At 38.5% G+C, this 25,163-nt stretch overlaps 1 protein-coding gene across 1 annotated transcript in view; it reads left to right on the plus strand.

The window, feature by feature from the left end:
• Positions 1-25,163, plus strand: part of LOC150081198 (trithorax group protein osa-like) — a 199,878-nt gene that overhangs the window by 136,647 nt on the left and 38,068 nt on the right. The window contains exon 10 of the mRNA XM_090379370.1: positions 7,671-7,766. Coding sequence (XP_090235496.1) covers positions 7,671-7,766 — 96 coding nt within the window. The remainder of the gene's footprint in view (positions 1-7,670; positions 7,767-25,163) is intronic.

Consider the following 25,163-nt stretch of genomic DNA (forward strand, 5'->3'; position numbering starts at 1 on the left):
TACTATGATGCAGTGACCAAGGAACTGGATCTTGATTTACTGGGATCAGATTAACCAGGACACTTCATCTCCAACTTAGTAAAAAAAAAAAAAAAAAAAAAAAAATTTATCCACTCGAAATCATAAAATTCAAGTAATAAATAGGATAGAATTAAACAGATGTTTTGCAATTTGTAAATAAGTGACAAGAAGTGGCATTATAAGTCGTGATTAGGAGAGGAGTGTACCTATCAGACTGCAACCCCTGCTGTCACCACACCTGCTACTCAAAAGAAAAATAGAAAGAGAACCATATTTAGTTTGTTTTAGTTCATCACGTGGATTGTTGTATTCCGTCGCACTGCAAAAAGACATTTTGTTTCGTTATTTGTCAGGAGTGTCAAATTTTTTAATAGTAAATATATTTTTGTTTATAAATCGCAAAAATGATGGGTAAATGCAAAAGAATTGCGCTTTCATTTGAACAAAAATTTCAAATTATTTAAGTTTCAAAATGTTTTTTTGTAAGTTTTTTTTTTTTTTTTTTTTTTTAATATATCTATTGCCATATTTTTTAGGTTGTTGCTGAACATGTTTCGATATTTTTGGATTAACCTGGAAATTGATTATCCAGGATTTTATTTTTACCCTCTATCTCAGAAAATTAAGAGTCTACTGCACTTGAATTTCAGGAAAGACTGCTGTATAAACTGGAGCAATGTGGCATTAAGGGCAAGTTACTGCTATGGATAAAGGGATGGTTAAGTGGAAGAAGACAGAGTGGTTATCAATGGGCACTGCTCTTCATGGACTAATGTTATTATTGGAGTTTTCCAGGGTTTATCAACAATCAATCAACAATGGGCCCATTGTTGTTTTCAATATTTATTAATGATATTGATGAAGTTATAGCAAGCTTAATGGCAGTTTGCAGGTGATACAAATTTATTTTGTATCAATTTATTTTGTTTGCAGGTGATACAAATATTGGCAGGATGGTTAATGACACTAATCAGGGTGAGCTACTGCAACAAGATCTAGGAAAATTGGGTTAGTGGGCTGAGAAATGGAAGTTGAAGTTTAACATTGACAAATGCAAGGCTGCATATGGGTAGCAGTAATCCGAGAGAAACTTAACTCTGTGCTGCTACACTCAGGGTAGTGGAAAATGTAAAGCACCTGGGGGTAATTTGCAGTCAGACATGAAATTGTCTGAGCAGTGGAGACATGGTGCCACAACAGATCATGGGGTTTTGTCAATGTTATACAGAAACTTTGCTAGCGGGAATAAGGAAGTGATTATCTCTTTGTACAAGGCAATGGTTAGACATCAATTTGAGTATTGTATACAGGTCTGGAGTCCTCACTTCAGGAAGGATGTAGATCTGCTGAAACAGGTTCAGAGAAGGGCAACCAGATTGGTGAAAGGAACAAAAGGGTGCTTTTACATAGAGAGGCTTTGCTTTTGCAAAATATCTGGAGACTAGGTGCCTCTTGGGTGATCTAATTAAGGTGTTTGAGGCCTTGAATGGATTAAGTAAGCTGAATGTGAATGGCATTCTTCCTCTCATTGAGACTACGCACATGAGGGGACATAAATTTGAGGAGGAATGATTGCAGGATAGAAGTGAGGAAGTTTACCTTTGGGTGGTTGATTGTTGGAACAGGCTTCCATCAGATAGTCAGTTGTGAAGTGGATGGTTTGAATAAATTCAAGGAAGAACTAGACAGATTCTTGAAGGATATAGATGGAAGAAGTGCGTAGTGTTTTTTTTTTTTTTCTCCCTCTGTTGCTATATAAATTTGCTTTGTTACATCATTTGCCACTACTACTATAAGATGAGATGCCCTGCTGTGGTAGCTTGCCCATGATCAATGAGCAAGTGGGTTAGCATTAGCAAGGGCACATGATGCAAGAAAGCAAGCTTATATAGCATCAGCCAAAAAAAAAAAAAAAAACACTCCCCCTTCTCATTTCAACCATTCACTCACTCCAAATGTTTGTCCAGTTCTGCCTTGAATCTGTTTAAGCTATCAACTTCAACAACAACAATTGGAAGGTTGTTCCAGCAATCAACCACCCGCTGGCTAAAGGCAAACTTCCGCACATCTATCCTACAACTATCTTTCCTCAGTTTGCATTTATGCTCTCTCAGGCAATTATTTTGAGCAAGAGGAAGAATCTCATTAGCATTGAGCATGCTCAAACCATTCAAGGCCTTATACACCTCAATCAGATTACCTCGCAGGTGCCTAGTCGCCAGACACTGTAATTTACAAAACTTAAGCCTTTCTTCGTAAGAGCAACCCTTTGTTCCATTCACCAATCTTGTTGCCCTTTTTTGTACTCGTTTCAGCAGCTCTACATCCTTCTTAAAATGAGGCCTCCAGACTTGCATACAGTATTCAAGGTGTGGCCTGACCCATTGCCTTATACAAGGGGATAATCACCTCCTTATCCCTGCTAGAAAAAGGGTTTGCCTACAAGGGTCAACTATGTTGATGCCATTCCCTTACTTTCATGACCCCAGAGACAGGCTGGTGGAGATGCAGGTATAGATTCTTGGTAGCCACAGTTCTCGCACCCCAGTTGGGAGTATCTTTATCACATTCCATGGGATTCTTTCTATGAGAATAAGCCACATGAAAATCGACCTGCCTCACTCAGGATCAAAGATCTTATTCAGAGGTGGAATATCAATTTAGTTGATATTTTTCAGAACACAACTGCACTTGTTCCACCTTGGATGTATGTTTCTGCCTCCTATGATTCACTTTTTCTCCAGTTACCTCCCTACAACATCACAGTTGCACTCAGCTCATGCTACTCTTAACTCCCATGCCTGTAAAATATATACCAACGGATCAAAAACTGACACTATGGTAGGTGCTCTAGCTGTTTTCCCATTATGTATAATTACAGCCACACCACCATTAGCATGCATTGTCTTCACTGCTTAACTTTATGCCATCAAGTTAGCACTTAGTAAGATTATTGAACTTTCCATCTCACCTGCAATAATTTACACTGATCCACTCAATGCTATCCATGCCATAAGGAAGAATTTCTCCTCTTCTCATCCTACATTGAAACCCATTCATTCCCAGCTATTCTCCTGCAGCATGGCCAATCAGCTTTTGCAGGATCCCTGGCCATTCTGTCATTCTGGGAAATGAAAGTGCAGACTTTGCTGCTAAACATCTTCAACCCACTCTCTCACACAATATCCTCAGGTTCCTTACACTGACTATAAGTCTGTTATCTACAAAACGTGTTATGAGATCTGGAAAAGGAATACTAACAGCAAACTTTACCAGATAAAACAAGAACCAAAGCTGTGGCTTTGGTTCTTGTTTTATCATCGTGTGACAAAACCAGACGAGAGGAAGTGGGTACTGGCAAGACTCAGAAATGGCATATGCATCATACCCATCTGTTCCTGTTATTGAGAGAAACCCCACCGCAGTGCTCATCCTGTAGCAGTTAGTTTACAGTCTGCCATTTTCTGCTCGATTGTCCCTTATATTTAACCATCTGGTCAAACACTTTTCAATCAGCTTCCAGGCTTAATCTATCACATAATCTCATATCCTAGGAAATGATACAAATATTGAAGAACTTTTAATATATCTAAAATGTATTGGCCTATACAAGAGTATATAATTTAGCAACTATAAGGATATGGTCTTGCAAATAAACTATGAATAGACACAATTTGGCCTCAGTAGCCCTTGTGTCATTAAAACCACCACCAAAAACAACAGCTTTGTAACCTTATTGTTAAATGTATTATCAAGTGTCTTTTAATTTAATTTAATTTAATTTTAGTACTGTTATCATTCAAGCAAGTATGCCCACCTTACAATTTCAATTATGAAAATTGTCCCAATGCAGTATTTGAGCTTTAATATATGACTGTACATATGCACACACACAACTGGACCACTGTAATCTGCTTCGTTCACCTTGAAATTGAACATGAAATAAGCACTTGGCTATGTACAGAAATGATGCAATTGCAATAACTTGTATGCTAGTACAGTAATACCCCGAAATTACACGATAGGTGGGTCCGACGAAAATCGCTTAAGTCGAATTGGCGTAAGTCGGGGTACAACTTTGCATATAAATACATATAAATTTTGTTTAACTGGGACCAAGGACTAACAAAAACACTAGTTTAGAAGAAAAATATTTAATAAAATTGCAGTTATTTATACATATTAATACAAAATATGTATTAAAAAATAAATGAGTTACGTAAAAAAGTTATTTCGATGTTGATGGCTTCATAAAATCTAACAAATTCTTCTGATGATACAGCGCCTTCTTTTTTTCACGCAGAATTTCTTCGTAGCAAGCTAATAATTTTTTTATTCCTTGCTTTATAGTTATAACGCGTTCTTCATTGGAGTCTGTGTTCTAAAATTTTTAAGCCCTTTTCAATTGAGCTGAGACCTTCTGTCAAACTTGCAATTGTCATGTGCTTTTCTGGTGGATCTGGGTCTGAAGTGTCGGATACTTCAGTGACGTTTTGCTCACGCGTCTCTATGAGCTCATTCATTATCAGCTCCTGACTATGTGAATCCAACAGCTCGTTGACATCATTACCATTGACTTCCAAATCTAATTGCCTGGCAAGATTAACAACTTCTTCTATCACATGAGCGACATGATCAGTTTCTGGCGTTGTTTTCTTCTTGTTTTTTAAAAAATAAATGGACAAAGTTTCTTCCAGACACCATTCAATGTTTTTTTGTGAATTTCATCCCAAGATTCTTCAATGATTCTTACGGCATCTAAAACATTGAATTGTTTCCAAAAGTCTTTAACAGATATCACTATTTTTTCTCATAGTTTCATTCAGACTTGCAAACGAACGCCTTGTGTAGTAAGCCTTGAATGTTTTGATGACTCCCTTGTCCATCAGTTGAAGCAAGCTGGTTGTGTTTGGAGGCAAAAACACAACTTTCACACATGGATCAAAATTAATTAGGGTGGCAGGAGGGTGACCGGGTGCATTGTCATCACTTTAAATGGAATCTGTTTAGACTTGCAATAACATTCGACTTCGGGGTATGAAGTAGTGACCAAACCAGTCCTCAAAAACAGAAGCTGTCACTCAAGCTTTATGATTTGAATTCCAAATCACTGGTAAGCTAATTTTAAGATATACACCAAACGAAAAAAATCAAGAACCGCCTAACTCCGAGTCGGGGTATTACTGTACTTAATTCACATATTGTAGCCTTAAATTTCATTTCTTTCATTTTCGTTTATTTGTCTTTGATTTATTTGTATCAAAGTGATAAAAATAAATAAATGAAATTAATAAAAATAAATTTAGTAAACTTCTTTCAATTTGAGCAGCAGAAATGGTTCATGCTTGTGAGAATAAATTCATGGATTACACCAGTCACTAAAAGAATGAGATTTTGACCTTTTTTTGGATTGAACAAGTGGACTACCAATTCATTATTAGCATTAGTTAGTTGAGGCATACGATGCAAGAAAGCAAGCTTATACAGCATCAGCCCAAAAAAACCGTTCCTATTTCGCCCATCTGATCGCTCCAAACATTTGTCTAGTTCAGTTTTAAATTTATTTAAGCTAACTACTTCCACAACATCAGATGGAGGTCTGTTCCAGCAATCAACTACCCAGAATAGATGTACGGAAGTTTGACTAAAGGCAAACTTCCGTACATCTATTCTACAACTGTCTTTTCTCAGTTTGAACCTATGCCCCCCCCACAAGTTCTTAATCTGAGCAAGCGGAAGTATTCCATCAGCATTGAGCCTTCTCAAACCATTCAAGGCCTTATACGCCTAAATCAGGTCACCTTGCAGGTGCCTAGTCTCTCATTTAAGAACTTGAGACTTTCTTCGTAAGTGCACCGCTTTGTTCCTCTCACCAATCTTACCCTTCTCTGTGCTCATTCTAGCAACTCTGCATCTTTCCTAAAATGATGCCTCCAGACCTGTATGCAGTACTCAAGGTGTGGTGTGACCATTGCCTTACACAAAGGGATAATCGCCTGCTTGTCTCTTCTAGCAAAATTCCTATATATTATTGACAAAACTCCATGACCTACTCTGGCAAACCGTCTGCACTGCTCAGAGAACTTCATATCTGACTGTACAATTAACCCCAGGTCTTTTTCATTCTCCACATCCATGAGTGTAGTACCTCATAGTTGATACATTTCTCTTGGGTTACTGCTACCCATATGCAGTACTTTACATTTGTCAATGTTAAACTTCAGTTGCCACTTCTCAGCCTATCTGCCTAACTTTTCTAGATCCTGCTGCAGTATCATACTGTCTTTACTTTCATTAACAACCCTGCCAACCTTTGTATCATCTGCAAACTTGGACATTAAGCCTGATATACCTTCATCAATATCATTGATAAATACACAAAACAACAAATGGGCCCAGCACCGAACCCTGGGGGACTCCACTAGTAATGTTAGTCCACATAGAGCAGCGTCCATTTATTACCATTCTTTGCCATCTCCCATTCTACCATCCCTTTATCCATTGCAGTAACTTGCCCTTAGTGCCATACCGCTCCAATTTGTACAGCAATTTTCCATGTGCAACAGTATCAAAAACTTTTCTGAAATCCAAGTATATGATATCAAAATTATTTTTTGCATCCAGTCAAATTGGTTAGACAAGACTTCCCCTTAACAAACCCATGCTGTGTCTGAACTATTACTGCAATCTTGTCTTGGTGATTCTGTATCATCTCTTATAATAGTGATCTTCAGATTGGATTACATTGAAATATTAAAAATTTTGCACAGAAGGTATAAAAGAGGGAGTTAAGCTAAATTATAATGAAATAGAAAATATATCTACCAAGATATTTTTTTCCATGACAAGCATTATTGGATTTAAATTAAATAGGATTGAAATTCTGATAATTTTGTTCTATTCTATTATTTGTGCCTAAATTGTTTAATGACTTGGCATATATACTTCCGAAAGTTACGAACATTTTAGTTTTTAATTTGGATAACATAATTGTGCAAATAAGTGGAGCATGGAGTAATTCTGTGTCCTTGTGATGTGTGATCACATTGTGTTTGTGAACTGCCAATATAAACATATTGCTTCCAGGACATTCCAGATAATGTTTGACTAATATATCGGTTTTCTATTTTGTGGGTGTGTGCATGCATGAACACCGCACATGTGCAGACGCATCCGCGCGCACACACACACACACACACACACACACACACTCCAATATTGGAGCATATTTTGCTCTGTTTGGTGGTGATGGTAAACAACATTTAAATAAAAGATATTTCCAAAGAACTTCAAGGTGACTTTGGGGATCTAAGGAAGTAAAAATCCGAGTGAAGTGAAGTGAAAATATACTGACGTTCTTTTTAGCAACTTTACTGATTTCCATTTCAGAGAAAACAATTTTTTCAAAGAAATTTGCTCGGTTTTCTGAAAAGAATTGCATACAGTCAGTTTGAATGCTCAATAAATGATTTATATAATGTGTATTATTGTTACATATGAACTATTTTTTTCAAAACTTAAGAATTTAAATGATGGCATGAGAACAGGCTGTTTGTTTTTTCATATTATAAATATCCTTTGTGCATTGGAAAAATTGGGAAGTTTTTTTTTTTTTAAGTTTGATTTCCTTTTTAATTTTCTTTTTTAAGTAATCACCTGTCCCTCCCCTCTGACTGACCGAAGCCAGTACACTTATCGTTCATCACATATGATGCCAGCTTCCAATCCTGGCCCACCTCCACAAGGTATACTAGTTTTGCACTTTTGTTTTCCCACTTTATTTATTTATCTTTATTTTTCCAACCAAGACCAGAATAAATTCTTATAGTTTATTTATTTTCTTTATTATTTAATTATTTTATTATTACTTTATGTTCAGTTATTCATCCCCATTATATTACACTTAGACAAAATTCCTTACCATTTATATTAGTTTGTCACATTACATCAAGCCTAATTAAGTTTCAAAAATGAGAGGGAGCATCTTGAAATTGTATTACTTTTCTGGCATGTCACATCTCTGTTTAACTTGATCAAGGAACAGGAGGGAGATTATCTCTGAAGCCTGGACTAATGGAAAATGCTGAAACACTCAGTATCAACTGCTGTTAAATAAGTATGAAATGTAAGATCAGAACCTTTTCTGAGAAATTTAGCAGCTGAGTAACTCAACTCTCTTATATAACTATTTTGAGCAAAAGTATTTTGACATATATACAACAAGATAGCTTTGCATTAGAAATACCCCCAAACTGTAACTTCATGCATGGCATCTGCGGTACAGCTGCCATAATGCACTTTCTCTGTATAAGGGGATGGCCTGCCACCAGCATTTAGTAGACTGGTTGTATGAAATGAACGGATCAGGGGATAATCATTGGAGCTAAATTAATGAGGGTTGAGTATCTTTAACATGGCCACCTTCATGTTTACATACACTGAGTGATCACTGAATTATGACCACCTACCTAATACTTCGTAGGTCCTCCTTTTGCCCTCAGTACAGCAGCTATCCAATGTGGCATTGATTCAGCAAGATGTCGGAAGCGTTCGGGAGGTATGGCCAACCAAGCTGTGTGTAATGCAGTCAGCAATTCAGGTATGGAGGTGATTGGTGTATCCAGATGCCTGATATGCCTTTCCATAGTGTCCCACAACTGCTCTATGGGATTGATATCGTAGGAGTTCGGAGGCCAATCGATATGCTGGAAGTCAGAACTGTGTTCCTTAAACCATTCCTGCACATCAAGTGCCCGATGGCTCGGTGCATTGTCATCTTGGATGACACCATCGCCATTCGGGAAAAAGTGTAACATAACAGGGTGTTCACAGTCAGCAAGTATTTGACGATAATGGAGACCACTGATATGTTGTTTCACGTGCAACTCTTCAGTCAGTGCTGCACCTGTTTGCCTGTACGAGTCGTTGGACCCGGCGTTCACCTTATTTCAACCTTTTGCTGACCTTTGTGGTTTTGCCTTTGGGTCATTGTTTGACTGTTTTGCGTCCTAGTACACTTTAACTACAGTGGCTCTCGAACACCCCACCAGTTCAGCCGTTTGAGAAATCGAGGCACCAACTTGTCAAGCACCTACAATCTGTCCTCTATTAAAGTCCGATAAATCCTTCCTTTTACCCATCACACTCAGCATTTTACTACCTACTGAACCACTGACACCTTATCTATGCTACGTAGGTCGACTAACTCCGCACTCTCCTACCTCACGTGTTCAATGGGTCACATTCAGTTTTCATAGGGGTGGTCATAATTCAGTGATCACTCAGTGTATGTCTTATGTGTATCAAGAGTGGACCAACTGTAGAAAAACCACCAGCCTGCATTACATGGAGGCCAGCCATGTGTTGTTGACAAAGGGCCAAGAAGGAGATCCAACATACAGTCGAGTGGAACACACATGCCACAGTGAAGCAACTGGCCTTGCAAGACAACGTAGGGGTGACACGATTGAACTGTCACAGCCAATGGATCACCCAAGTATATTGAGCACAGGAGTGGAGCTATTGGACAGTGGATGGTTATAAATGATCTGCATAGTCCATTGAATCACATTTCCATCTGCACTATGTAGATAGATAGATAGGTGTAGGTGTGGTTCTGGGACCTTTAGATGGGGAACCCTGAGCCCTCTAGTGCTTATCAATCAGTGGCTCACTGAAGAGTCCAAGTCCATTTCTGTGTGCATTCATTTATGGGGACTATCTTTCTGGACCACCAAGGCAATATTCATCAAGACAACGCTTGTCACAGGGCTGCAGCATTGTTGGACTAATTCCACAAGTATTTTTATGAATTCTGTTCCCTTTCATTGCCATCAAATTTTCTTAATCTGTGCATAATTAAACATGAGTGGGACTTTGTAGAATGGGTTGTTCAGTGCCTGGATACAGTACTATTGTTGAATGCCTGACAACTGTGAGATAATTTAGTTGGCATTGGTTAATTTACATGAATTCCTCAGCGTCTCGTAGTGTCTATGCAACAATCTGTACAGCCAGGCCAGACTGGGTGCGAAAGGATGGTACAACCAGGTAGGTGTTCCTAATGAAACCTCTATCTCAATGTATAAGAAAAACGTTAAAGAGCAAACTATGCAAATATTTTGTCATATTGATAAACTTCTATATTTTTTTCATAGACAAATGTCTGTGAAAAAATTTTCACAGACATTTGTCTATGAAAATTTTTTAATTAGAGTTAGCGTTTTCTTGTTTGTTATCAGTTACGTTAATCCCTGTGGGAAGCCCACTACTTCATAAAATGATAAGCTACTCATTTTGGAAGCTTTAATATTGGACAATAGTATCCTTAAGTTTGATGTTGTTGCATATTTATGTTCATCCTTTCATTTGAATTCAAGAAACATACTGCATAGTTAATGTTTAATGGCAAAGAGCATTATAGATTGTTGGTACTAATTGCATTATTCAGTAAGAGAAACACAATTTAAAAAAAAACGATGTGATAGGTATCAGTTAAGGAGAGGTATAATGTTTCCATGACATAGTGGCCGGTAGTTAGTGCTGTCTTTGGGTTCTAGCTAAGGGGCATATTAAAATATTCGTATTAAAAAGTACCTGAGATTTCTGGTACTGTTAAATAGTAATAGTAGTGCCATGTGATGCAAGAAAGCATGTGTATGAGCTTATGCAGAATCAGCCAAAAAAAATAATCACACCATTCCCTCCAAATGCCTGTCCAGTTCCTCCTTAAATTTATTCAACCTATCAACTTCCACAACGACAGATGGAAGTTTGTTCCAGCAATTAACCACCCGCTGGCTAAAGGCAAATTTCCGCACATCTATTCTACATGTCTTTTCTTAATTTGCCCTTTAGGTTCATAATCTGAACAAGTGGAAGGATCCCATCAGAATTCAGTGTGCTCAACCCATTCAAGGCCTTATACACCTCAATCAGATCACCGCGCAGGTGCCTAGTCTCCAGCCACTTCAATTTGCAGAACTTAAGCCTCTCTTGGTAAAAGGATCGCTTCATTCCCCTCACCAATCTTGTTGCCCTTCTCTGTATACGCTCAAACAAATCTACATCCTTCCTAAAATGAGGCCTCCAGACCTGTACGTAGTGCTCAAGGCGCGGCCTAACCATTGCCTTATACAGAGGGACAATCACCTCCTTTTCCCTGCTAGCAAAATTCCTATATATCATTGACAAAACACCATGACCTGCCCTGGCAGCCTGTCTGCATTGCTCAGAAAACTTCATATCTGACTGCACAATTACTCCCAGGTCTTTTTCATTTTCTACCACCTTAAGTGTAGTACCACACAGTTGATACGTTTCTCTGGGGTTACTTCTACCCATATGCAGTACTTTGCATTTGTCAAGGTTAAACTTCAGTTGCCACTTCTTAGCCTATCTGCCCAAATTATCTAGATCCTGTTGCAGTAGCACACTGCCATTACTGTCATTAACAACTCTGCCAAACTTTGTATCATCTGCGAACTTCGACACTAAGCCTGATATACCTTCATCAATATCATTGATAAATATACAAAACAACAGTGGAACCAAAACCGAACCCTGTGAGACTCCACTAATAACATTGGTCCACGAAGAGCAGCACCCATTAATTACCACCCTCTGTCTTGTCCCACTCAACCATCCTTTTATCCATTGTAGCAACTTACCCTTAATTCCATTCTGTTCCTATTTGAACAATAGTCTTCCATGCACAACAGTGTCAAAAGCTTTCCTGAAATCCAATTATATGATATCAAAATTATTTTTTGCATCCAGTTCCTTTGTAACCACATCATAATATCCTATCAAATTTGTCAGACAAGACTTTCCCTTAACAAACCCATGCTGTGTCTGAATTATTGCTGGTATCTTGTCTAGATGATCCTGCAATGCATCTTTAACCAGTGACTCCATTATTTTACCCGGAACAGAAGTTAAACTAACTGGTCTGTAATTACTCGTGTCACCCTTCGATCCCCTTTTGTGAATTGGGGATACATTTGCACATCTCCAGTCCGTGGGGACCTCCCTTAAGTCCAAGGATGCTCTCATAATTGGGCGCCTCCGTAGCCAGGTGGGAAGGAGCAGCAGTGCGTAGCACACGCTTCTTGATTAGACCGGGGTTCGAGCCCGTCACCACCAAATACAGAGGATGCGGAAACGTCAGGGAATGACCACCGCATATCCCGGAGCAATATGGACTTAGTTACTAATGCTCCTAAAAACCAAATAACAAACAGGCTCTCATAGTTATGGCTAAGGGTTTGCTTAGTTGCTTTGCCGCCTCCTTTAATATAACTGGATAGATCCCATCCATCCCAGGTGCCTTTCTTATGTTTAACTTCAACAATTTCTCCTCCACTTTGCTCTCAGTTATTACAAAATCATTAAGTATCCTGCTACAATTTGATAACCTTCTGCCATTTTTAAACCTTAATAACTCCTCATGTGTGAATGTAGATGCAAAATACTCATTCAGTTTGTTTGCTATCTGAGCAGGATTATCAACAGCCGAACCATTGATATCCAGTGGACCAATCAGATTCATCTCCTTCCTTTTAGAGTTTATACAAGTAAAGAAATCCTTGCTGTTTTTCTTAGCATCTTTTGCTAAAGATTTCTCGTAATCTGCCTTCGCCTGCCTAACCTCCTTTGTGACCTGATTACAGACTAGCTTATATCTGCCATAGGCTTCTGAGTCGCTTGATAATTTATATGCATCCCATGCATTTTTCTTCTCTGTCACGAGTCTCATTAGTGCACTTGATAACCATTTAGGCCTAAACCTTGAACAATATTTCTTAATAGGTATGAAACTTTTATTAGCATCCACGATTAATTCCTTGAATGCTTCCCACTTAAAATTTACTGTTGGTAACATCGTCAGTTGATCCCACTGTACAGAATTTAAACACTGTCTGAGACCACTGTACTCATCTTTAAGAAAGCAAGAACCCTTTCATTTATCCCTGATGGTAATTATATCTTTAAGTAAATCCCACATCAGTACACTGTGATCACTGCCACCTAGTTGTTCCTTTATCTGCAAATTCTTAATACACAAATGATCACTGCTGGTAACCAGATCAATAGTTTGCACATTGCATCTTTTTGGCATTCCTGTTTGCACTTGTTTATATATATATATAATTTTTTCTTTCATTTAATGACTAATATTTTTATGTTCAAAGTAGTTGACTTCAGTAGGCATATCAAAAAGTCTGACTATCTTTTGTTCCACAACTGTAAACCCTACCTGCTTTAGCATTAAAATATTATACAGGTATCATGCAATTTACATTGCCCTGATTTATGTCTTTTTATTGATACATCCATAGTAAATTTTGCCCCCCCCCCCCCCCAATGTCCATTGTCTTGATGATACAGCCATTGAAACAGCTGAAGATAACTCATTGCTGGGTTCACTCGCAGAATTAAACAAGATAGGAACTTGCACAGTACTGTAAAGATAAATATTTTCATTTTGTAGCTGTCAGAAAATAATTCATCAAGTCAAATATTTGTTCTTTCCCCTTAACATTGCTAATAATATCAAATGAAAATGTACTACTGTCACTTATTGTCACTCAAGTTTTGGAATGTTATTCATTGTGACTTTGTTTTGGCCATATTCTATGAATAGCAGACTTACTTATGAATAGCAGAGAAGGCATAATTCAAATAGCAGAAGACTATTATAAAGAGTTATACAAGGAGCGAGGGAATGATGCCAGCAGTGGGAAGATAGATCGGAAATTAGTAACACATACAACCTGCCCGATATCCTTCCTGATGAGGTAGAACATGCGTTGAAGAAAATGAAGAATCAGAAAGCTCCGTGGGAAGATGAAATTACTGTAGAGTTGTTAAAATTGGGAGGAAGAGACATAACACAAAAACTGGCAAGACTCTTCACAAAATACATTAGAAAAGGTGTGGCAACTAAGGAGTGGAATAATGCAATCATAGTTTTGCTGCATAAGAAAGGAGATAAATCAGAAATTGGAAAATATAGACCAATTAGCTTGTTATCCCACATCTATAAGTTGTTCACAAGGGTCATTACTAACAGATTAGAAAGAATACTTGATGAGAATCAACCCAAAGAGCAAGCTGGCTTTAGGACAGGATTCTCAACTATGGATCACCTTCACATAATGTCACAGCTAATGGAGAAGGCAAATGAATATAAAACACCATTATGCCTGACATTTGTGGATTATGAAAGGGCATTTGACTCCATACAGCATAAGGCAATGTTTCGGGCACTGGAAAGACAAGGCATAGATACCCTATATATATATTATGATTTTAAAGAAAATATATGAGAATGCTACCTCCTTTATTAGACTAGACAAAGACAGTAATAAATTTAAAATTGACAAAGGAGTTCGACAAGGAGACACAATATCTCCGAAGTTGTTTACTGCTGCCCTTGAGGAAGCTTTCAGAAGATTAGACTGGTCGCAGAAAGGAGTCAATGTGAATGGAGAGTACCTAAATCATTTACGATTTGCAGATGACATTGTGGTCATAAGCCACGATCCCAAAGAATTATAGGAAAATCTTAATCAGTTATGCAGAGTTAGTAAGGATTTGACTAAAGATGAATATGGCTAAAACAAAAGTAATGATGAACAAGTATGCCACAGAAAGGGATATAATGATTGAAGGAGCAGTAATTGAAAAAGGTGGAGTCATATACTTATCTGGGACAGGTCATTAGCTGTAATAATGATAAATGGATGGAAGTCAAGAGAAGAATAAATTTTGGATGGATAGCATTCAAGAAATATAGTCACATGCTGAGGAGCAATATCTCGATTTGTCTAAAACAAAATAATGAACCAATGTATACTCCCCACCATGACTTATGGAAGTGAAACTTGGGCACTCACCAAAAGAATGGAAGAGAAGCTGAGAACTACACAGCGAAGAATGGAACGAATTATATTGGTAATCAGACTGTTAGATAAAAAGAGAAACACATGGATTAGGCAGCAAACTCAAGTAAAGGACATTCTTATTAAAACTAAATAACTAAAATGGTCTTGGGCAGGACACATAGCTCGAAGACATGATGACAGATGGACTAAGAAAATAACAGAATGGTACCCAAGAGGAGCTAAGAGAAAACCTGGAAGACAACAGCGGAGATGGACAGATGAAATTCATGAGTTTGCGGGTAGTAAATGGATGGCCATTGCACAAAACAGAAGGAACTGGAAAGTTGCATGAGAGGCCTTCATCCTGCAGTGGATTGAAAATGGCTGATGATGATGACTTATAAATTTAAATAATAGCAATGGCTTTAAAGAGGGAAGAGTAACCAAAAAAAGTATCTAAATCTTTGAAAAGAAATTGTGTAAAAGTGTTACTTTAGAAACAAAGGTAGACACAAAAATGGTATTTGAAAAAAAGAAGAAAGTTTTCAAGCTGCTGTATGGTTAGACATTATGGTTTTCCTTTTACCAAAATAAAAACCATAATTAAGAAGGATGCCAAGAAATACAAAGGCCATGCTAAGGAACCAATTTTTGTAACTAGAGAGTGAGAGAGAGTTCATTGGCAAAGATAGAACAACACTGCTGACTGGATTGAAGATCAGACTCAGCATAACGTTCCTCCGTGTATGATGCTTAGTCAAGAAGAATCCAAAAGATTGTTGTCACCTTAAAATAGTATTTGGTTAGTTTTCAGGTGAAGACATTTAATACTAGTGGTGGTTGGTTGAAATCTTAAAAAACAAGAGTGGAATTCATAATGTTAAACCTTTAGGGGAGGCCGTAAGTGCTGATTCAGATGCTGCATCAGGCCATCCTATAATTTTTAAGAAAATTTTAAAAGAAATAGATTACAGTTTAACTGGGTTTTACTCTGGACATAACTGGTTTATTTTAGAAAATATGCCCAAAAGATCACACTGTCAAGGAAGTCTATGTACCAGGATTTAAGAAATCTAAAGATTGCCTAACTCTTTCACTGGGAAGGAAAGCTGTAGGAGATTTTTAATTTAGGCCAAGTTCAGTTTACCACTCCCAGAGCCCAATCCCATTAAAGAGTTGCTTGAGGTCACAGTTGTCTGTTCTCTTGAAAGTAAATTAGAAGGCTTGGGTTACAGCATGAATTTTTCAAGAATGATGTATGGATTATTTTTCCCCACTTGTTAGTAAATATTTCACCAAAAATAGCCTTGCAAACAGTGTTCTTGTCACGATTTATGCTAGTGCATCCCCAAGGTTTAGAATATGCCCCAGGGGCTCACATCGGATGAGTATGGGCTTGGCATACCCAGGGTCCCGAGCTGGATATCATTATTCTTCTCTTTCTTGGTGATTCCGTTCTACTTCTGTCTCTTTTTTTTTTTTTTTTTTGGTCTGTGCGGCATAAGCATCTGGCTTTCTTGCACCATATGGATTATAATAATAATAATATTTCTCTGAAGGCAAAATTAAAGTTGCTTTTTTACCACAAAATACATGTTCCCTATTACAACCTGTGGATCAGGGTGGCATTATAAATTTCCGATGCTAAAACAATTTTGGAAGAAGAAAACATTCTTGAAGTTTGAAATGAAGTTTCCTCCAACTGTATGAATGTTGTCTGGAAAAAACTATAGCCAGAATGTTGTAATTAACTTCAGAGGAATTGAAGAACAAATCTAGTTAAGATTATTCAATCAGTCTAGTTAAGATTATTCAAACAAATCTAGTTAAGATTATTCAAAAATACTTCGGAAGAAGACAGTGTTGAAGAATTAATTGCCTCAGATGATGAGCCATTAACAAACTAAGAGCTCATTCAGTTAGATAAATTGAAACCAGAAGAAGGAAATGAAGATTATGCTGCAGGGTGCTCTGTGCTAAAAATACAAAGGATTCCCAAATATAAGAGCTGATTTGAAAAAAATTAAGCTTATAAGAAAAAACTTCAGTGAAGATAATTCTTACATATTAATTGTTATTGAATATTTTTAATATTCTAGTGATCTGAGTGGTGTATTTATGGTGCTAATAATTGCTTTAAATAGGACAATATCAGTGTATGGTCTGATTTTTGGATAAATTGTAATCTATCAGAAAAACTTTTTTTTTTTTTTTTTCTGATAGAATTACATCCAGCTTCTGTGGAATCAATTAAAAAGATGCCTGTATATGCATCTTTAGCTATTACTATTTTATATTTTATCTGCTGTTTCTCTGACTAATGTTCTTCAACCTGATTAGCTCTCTGATTTATTATATTTCTGCTGCAGTTAAACATGTCTCATTAACCATGTAATATTTGTATATTCTTCTTGCATTCTAGTTATATTGTTCAGCTGCATAACGACTTTATGAGTCACATATTAATTAATATATATATACTTCTGATTTACAGTAGTATACCATTACAAGCCAGTGATGTAAAACTATTTTTTTTTTTTATTAAATTATTTGGTTTGTATTGCACAGTACAGGTAGTTCCCAAGTTTATGATATAATTTGTTCCTAGCATGCACTCATAAAGTGAAAACTCGTAAAGCGGGAATTTATTTTCCATAGAAGTAATGTTAAAAACAGGTGTTATGTTCTCAATAATGAAATTTTTATAGTAATGTTAAATAAAGGTCAACACAACAATATTTATGCTTAAACAATGATTTATTTATCCAAATAAATGAAAACATAGCCTTTGTAATGAAGCAAATTATAATAAAGAAGTTATTTGTCATACAAATATTAAAGAATGTTATTAAAACTGTATAGAATGCCAAAACGAAGTAATACTATGGAGAGAGTGTTAATAAAAAGAAGAATGCCATATTTATGGATGTTTAGCATTTATTTATTGCAATTACATTCATATTTTCGATTTTGTTGATCCTTGATACTTGAAAAAAAAAAAGAAAAAAAGAACTCTTAAACCCAGGAACTCATAAAGCGGGAACTGCATGTATTTATTTCGTGTAGATAATGTTCAGATTTGTTAACCCTAGCTGAAAAATAGTTGTCCTTAACTTTATTTCATATTTCCCTATTTAAAGAAAAGAGGGGAGGTGTTTTTATTTTTTACTAGTTCATGATAAAAATTAATGACCTAATTTATGACCTTAATTTAATAACCTTAATTATTCTAAAGGTGCAAAAAATAAAGGTTGTTTATCAGCAAGTTTTTGAATTTTAATTTTTAATTTTAATTAATTAAAAGTAAGACTTTTGTATGTTTTATGTGCATTACATTTTCTCGAACAAGATGACCATAGTTCCAATTTTCTTATATAAAATATTCTTTTATTGAGAACAGAAATCCCAACAGTTATATTTTAGTAAAGTAGCACAGAACTTAGTATTTCTTAATCTTACACTACACTGTGTTGTGGGATCATAATTTAGATACTTTAATTAATTAAATTACTGACTGTTTTCAGGACTGTGGATAAATAATTAAATTTATGGATAAATAGTTAAAACACTTAATTTATATAATTCAGCATCAGTAATCATCTTCTGGTGTTCACATATTGCAAGATATAAAGGGACTATAATCATAGTGAACAAAGAGGAAACAGTTGTCCTGAATCTGTGTAGAAAGAGAGGAGGTGGACTTTGTGACTTATTCTCCTCTCTGGCTGGAATATGTAGTGTTTTTATTATTAAATTTTTGCATCATTACCATGTTCTTCAATTCTTTCATTTTGAACTTAGTGTTCATAAAAAAAAAAAGAAGCTAATTTAGAAATTGATAAGAAAAATAATTGTAAAATTGCAATTTTAATTTAAAAATTGCTGTTTTAAGTCAAAATTGCTTAGGCAGTCATTTTTATTAAATTTATTCAAACTACTCACCTCTATAACATCAGATGAGAGTTAGTTCCAACATTCAACCATCCTGCTGGCTGAATTTCCACATATCTACCCTGCAACCATCCTCAGTTTGAATTTGTGCCCCCTCATGTGTAGTCTGAGCAAGAGGAAGGATTTCATTAGCATTGAGCTTATTCAATCCATTCAAAGCCTTAAAGACCTCAGTCAGATCTCCACGCAGGTTCCTATTCTGCTGCTTAGTTTACAGAACTAAAGATTTTCTTGGTAAGAGTACCCTTTTGTTCCTGTCACTCATTCCATTGCTTTTCTCTGCACCCATTCCAATAGATCCACTTCCTAAAGTAGACCTCCTGACCTGTATGCAGTACTCAAGATATGGCTTGATCATTGCCTTATATGGTGGCATAATCATCTCTGTATCACAGGTGGCAAAATTCTTGTGTATCATTGACAAAATCCTATGAACTGTTCTACACTGCTCAGAGAAGTTCATATCTGACTGCGCAATTACCTCCAGGTCTTTTTCATTCTACACTTCCCTCAGTGTATATCACACAGCCAAGGAAAGGGAAAAATTATTCCATTTGTCACTATTAAACTTCAGTTGCCACTTCTCAGCCTGTCTAGCTTTTGTTGCAGTAGTATTAGCATTAGTAGAGGCATACGATGCAAGAAAGCAAGCTTATGCAGCATCAGCCAAAAAAAAAACCCTCCATTCATTCCAAATGCCTGTCCAGCTCAGCCTTAAATTTATTTAGGCTATTAGCTTCCACAACAATAGATGGAAGCCTGTTCTGCCAATCAACTACTCGCTGGCTAAAGGTAAATTTCCACACATCTATTCTACAACTATCTTTCCTCAATTTGAAACTGTGCCCACTCAGCTTCTTAGTCTGAGCAAAAGGAAGAATCCCATCAGCATTCAGCTTGCTCAACCCTTTCAAGGCCTTATGCACCGCAGTCAGATCACCTTGCAGGTGCCTACTCTCTCCAGGCGGTGCAATTTCTAGAACTTAAGCCTTTCTTGGTAAGAACACCCCTTTGTTCCCCTCACCAATCTTGTTGCCCTTCTTTTACTCGTTCTATATACATCCTTCCTAAAATAAGGCCTCCAGACCTTTACACAGTACTCTAGGTGTGGCCTGACCATTGCCTAGTATAAGGGGATAATCACCTCCCTGTCCCTGCTAGCAAAATTCCTATATATCATTGACAAGGCTCCATGAACTGCCCTGGCAACCTGTCTGCACTGCTCAGCAAACTTAATATTTGACTGCACAATTATCCCCAGGTCTTTTTCACTTTCCACTTCCCTGAGTGTAATACCACACAGTTGGTACGTTTCTCTTCAGTTATTGCTACCCATATGCAGTACTTTGTATTTCTCAATGTTAAACTTCAGTTGCGACTTCTCAGCTCATTTTCCCAACTTATCTAGATTCTGTTGGAATAGCATACTGTCGTTAACAGCCCTGCCAACCTTTGTATCATCTGCAAACTTGGACATTAAACCCAATATACCTTCATCAATATTCTTGATAAATATACAAAACAACAATGGGCCCAACACCAAACCCTGGGGAACTCCACTAATAACATTTGTCCAAGAAGAGCCGTACCCATTGATTATCACTCTCTGTCGTAGTAGTAGTGGCATGTGATGCAAGAAAGCAAATGTATGAGCTTACGCAGCATCAGCCAAAAAAAAAAAAAATGACACCATTCCCTCCAAATGCCTGTCCAGTTCCTCCTTAAATTTATTCAACCTATCAACTTCCACAACGACAGATGGAAGTTTGTTCCAGCAATTAACCACCCGCTGGCTAAAGGCAAATTTCCACACATCTATTCTACATCTGTCCTTTCTTAATTTGAATTTATGCCCCCTTAGGTTCGTAATCTGAACAAGTGGAAGGATCCCATCAGAATTCAGCGTGCTGAGCCCATTCAAGGCCTTATACACCTCAATCAGATCACCGCGCAGGTGGCTAGTCTCCAGCCACTGCAATTTGCAGAACTTAAGCCTCTCTTGATAAGAGGATCCCTTCATTCCCCTCACCAATCTTGTTGCCCTTCTCTGTACACGCTCAAGTAAATCTACATCCTTCCTAAAATGAGGCCTCCAGACCTGTACGCAGTACTCAAGGCGTGGCCTGACCATTGCCTTATACAGAGGGATAATCACCTCCTTTTCCCTGCTAGCAAAATTCCTATATATCATTGACAAAACCCCATGACCTGCCCTGGCAGCCTGTCTGCATTGCTCAGAAAACTTCATATCTGACTGCACAGTTACTCCCAGGTCTTTTTCATTTTCTACCACCTTAAGTGTAGTACCACACAGTTGGCACGTTTCTCTGGGGTTACTTCTACCCATATGCAGTACTTTGCATTTGTCAAGGTTAAACTTCAGTTGCCACTTCTTAGCCCATCTGCCCAAATTATCTAGATCCTGTTGCAGTAGCACACTGCCATTACTGTCATTAACAACCCTGCCAACCTTTGTATCATCTGCAAACTTCAACACTAAGCCTGATATACCTTCATCAATATCATTGATAAATATACAAAACAACAGTGGACCCAACACCGAACCCTGTGGGAAATCGTCTCCCACTCAACCATCCCTTTATTCATTGTAGCAACTCACCCTTAATGCAATACCTCTCCAATTTGTACAGCAGTCTTTCAGGTGCAACAGTATCAAAAGCTTTCCTGAAATCCAAGTATATGATATCAAAATTATTTTTGGCATTCAGTTCCTTTGTGACTACATCATAGTAAGCGATCAAATTGGTCAGACAAGACCTCCCTTTAACAAACCCATGTTGTGTCTTAACTATTACTGCAGTCTTGTCTAGATGATCCTGCAATGCTTCTTTAACCAATGATTCCATTATTTTCCCTGGAACACAAGACCAGAGCAGCAAAGCAAAAGGCTCAAGCTAATGGGAGTGCTGTGGCTCAGGGGAGAACTGGGGGGGGGAGTTGCCCTCTGAATCACAGCCTTTTAAAATGCACTTTTAAAATGCACAATTGGGGGGCTTTTGGATACATCTTGGCAACCAGTGGTATGAATCTCTTCGTCACTTCGCCTTTGTTTGATGCTGTCCATCTGTCCTGCCACAGCTGTAGCAGGTGAGCCACGATTCTATGCTTTTCTGCTTTGCGGTTGTTGTTTGGTTCTAGGGTGAGTCCATAGATTGTAGTGGGTGTTCCCTTAGACAGGTGATACATGAGTCCGCAGTGAGTCATCTCCAGGTCCAGTGGGAGGACTCCTTTCAAGACCTGGAGGGCGTGCATGCTCACTGTTCTGCATACACGAGAGATGATGAGCATAATGCTACGCTGAATTGTGTCCAGGTGTCTTTTATTTACTACTGTTCCTGCTTTTTTGTACCATATCGGGGATCCGTAGATAATGGCTGGGATGAAAATTGCTTTGTAGTACAGGGACAGGGTTTTTCTGTTTAATCCCCAGTCCCTGCGTGAGACTCTTGCTATTAATGCTGCGTAATTCCTTAGTTTTTCTTTCAGGTGGATGATATGACGGGTGAAGGATAAATTACTGTCGATTGTAATTCCTAAGTATCGTATTTGTTTTGCAAGTTTAATGGTTGCGCCTGCTACCTTTATTTGCGGTGGTCTGTGGATGTCAAGCACTCCTTTCAGTAGAACAGAGTTCGTCTTCGTGGGTGAGATCTTCAACATGTGTAGCTTTGCCCAATCCTGTAACACCTGTATTGCCTGGTTTGCATGAGTCTCCAGGCCCGATCTGGAGTCTGCCTCCACCATCAGGACCAAATCATCAGCAAAGGCCTGGCAGCTCACTTCGCCCAAGTCCTGAGCTAGGAAGTTGTCAAAGACAATGTTCCCACGAGCAGCCCCAGGACCGAGCCCTGGGGGCACCCCCTGCGGGCCCATCGAGCCACTCTTCGGTTTGTTGGGAGCGCTGCATCCCAGAGCCGGCCGAGGACGCTCGGCCACCACAGGGTGTCAAACGCCCCTGCGAAGTCCACTGCAATGACTAGGAAGTACTTCTTGTCGCATTGGGTTGCTTTGAATATAAGGTTTTGGACGGCTTCTATGGTTGATAATCCCAGTTTGAATCCATATTGTTTTGGTGATTCTAGGTTTGCAGCTTTGTAGTGGTTCATAATTCTTTTATGCAACAGCCTTTCGTATAGTTTACTCAGGGTAGTCAGTAAAGCTATCGGTCGGTAGGAATCCGGTTGTTCGGGTGGCTTGTTAGGGTTCTTCAGGATGAGTTTCAGATTTGCAGTTTTCCAGGAGGTCGGAAATTTCCCCGCTTGCAGGTAGCAGTTTAGAAGTTTGAGCAGGAAGCCAGGTATGTGTTCCACAGCCTATTTGATCAGCTCTGGCTCCAGGAGGTCCGGTCCCGGGCATTTCCTATTTCACATCTGTGCCGCAGCATTTTGTAGCTCCTTCATGGTGAAGGGCGGCTCCATTTGTTGCGATGTGTATGCCTCGTTCGTTTGGGAGATTTCTTCTTGCTTGTCACTGAGGTTGTCTGGGGGTTCTAGAATGATTGTATTTAGAATGTTATTAATTGAATCATCCCATGTTTTAGTGAGGGATCCTTGAGGCGTTTTTGTTGCCGTCGTTATTCCCCCCCCCCCCCCCGGAGCTTATTTGTGGTTATTTTGTATACAACCCCCCAGGGGTCCTCATTTCCGGGCGCAGACACTAGTCGCTCCCAGGAGGCTTTCTTATTTTTCTTTATTTTTTCAGTGTAGGCATTGCATAGCTGCTGGTATTGATGTCTTAGGTAGGCTACCTCTGCGGGTGGCCAGGTTCTCCGCGCCCTCTGGTATTCTTTTCTCTTTATTTGAACTTGCTTTCGTAGTCTTTGTAACTCCGGGGTCCACCACGGCATGGCTTCTACAGAGGGTGTCTTCCTTTTCATCGCCATTTCCGCTGCAGTGGTTATAATGTGGGTGACTTTCTCCTGCATCCTGTCTACGTTTTCCATCCTGTCACTTCTTCTTGTGCTTTGCGGATCAATTGTTCTCAAAAGAGCTCCCAGTTTGCCTTTTTGGTGGCGAACCTGCTCGCCATGTATTTGTCATTTGTTGGTCTTGGCATCATTCTCTTGATATTGAAGGTGATTGTGCGGTGATCCGATGTGGTCCACGCGTTATGCACAGTCCAATCGGTCACATGAGCTTCTATGTTTCTTGTGGTTAGCGTGATGTCTATGGTTGATTCCCATAAGGTGTTGCAGTATGTCGGTAGATTGAAGGGTTGATTCTTTACTGTGAAGATAGAATTTGCTAGGAACTCCTCAAGCCTCTGTCCATTCCTGGTACCTCGTTGGTCTGGTGTAGTGCTGTGCCAGACAGGGGAGCGGCAGTTTACATCGGCGCCGATTACGACTCTTTGTCCTGCTAGGGTTTCTTGCACCGTTTGTAGGTAAGTGATAGCGAAATCTATTTCTATTCCGGGTCTGCAGTACAGCGAGATCATATACAGGCTGCCAACAGAGCTAATAATATGGGCACATGCTGCCCATGGCGTGCAGAGTTGTGGTATTTTTGTTATGGTTATCTCCGGGGGTTCCGTACTATCACCGCCGCCCTCGGAGTGTCTTCGTTGCATTGTACAATTTTATATCGGAGCGGATAGCCCCTGACTTGCCCTGTGTGAGTGTAGGGCTCCTGTATCAGGATAACATCTGCGTTTGCCTCATCAGCGCTTTGCTGTACTTGGTCGGCATTTTACTAATTATCACCGCTGATAATGAGATCAAGAGTATTACTCCCTCTGGTTGCCTCTAGAACATGTTTCTGTATAAAACAATCATCCAATAAATCCACAAGTCTTGCTAATGTGCGAGTGACCAATCCACATGTTCCAGTCAATATCTGGAAAGTTAAAATCTTCCATTATAAGACATTCTGATTTACTGGCCCACTCTATTTCTCTGCACAATTGCTCATTATGCTCATCAGATTCATTAGGCCTATAACACACACCTATATCAATTTTGTTAGTTAAGGTCTTTGTGTGAGGATTCCAGATGGGTGAACTGAATTCAAGGATTGGCAGAACAATAGTTTTATATAGGATAGCTGCATATCTGTAGTTTTTGAACTCGTGTTCCATTTGATGAATCCCAGTGTTTTTGAATGCTTTGCTGGTGATTTTAAGGACATGGGCATCAAATTTATCACTGCTGGAGAAAAGAATCCCCAAGTCATTAACTTGGTCACACCTTTCAATGATCACAGAACTAATAGTGTACTCTGTATTTATTAGTTGTGGAGATCTGCAGGATGAGAAAGAGATTATTTTGCACTTTGAGGGGTTAGC

Source organism: Mastigoproctus giganteus, chromosome 8, assembly GCF_048544385.1.
Source record: "Mastigoproctus giganteus isolate SK-2022 chromosome 8, ASM4854438v1, whole genome shotgun sequence".
Lineage (NCBI taxonomy): Eukaryota > Metazoa > Arthropoda > Arachnida > Uropygi > Thelyphonidae > Mastigoproctus > Mastigoproctus giganteus.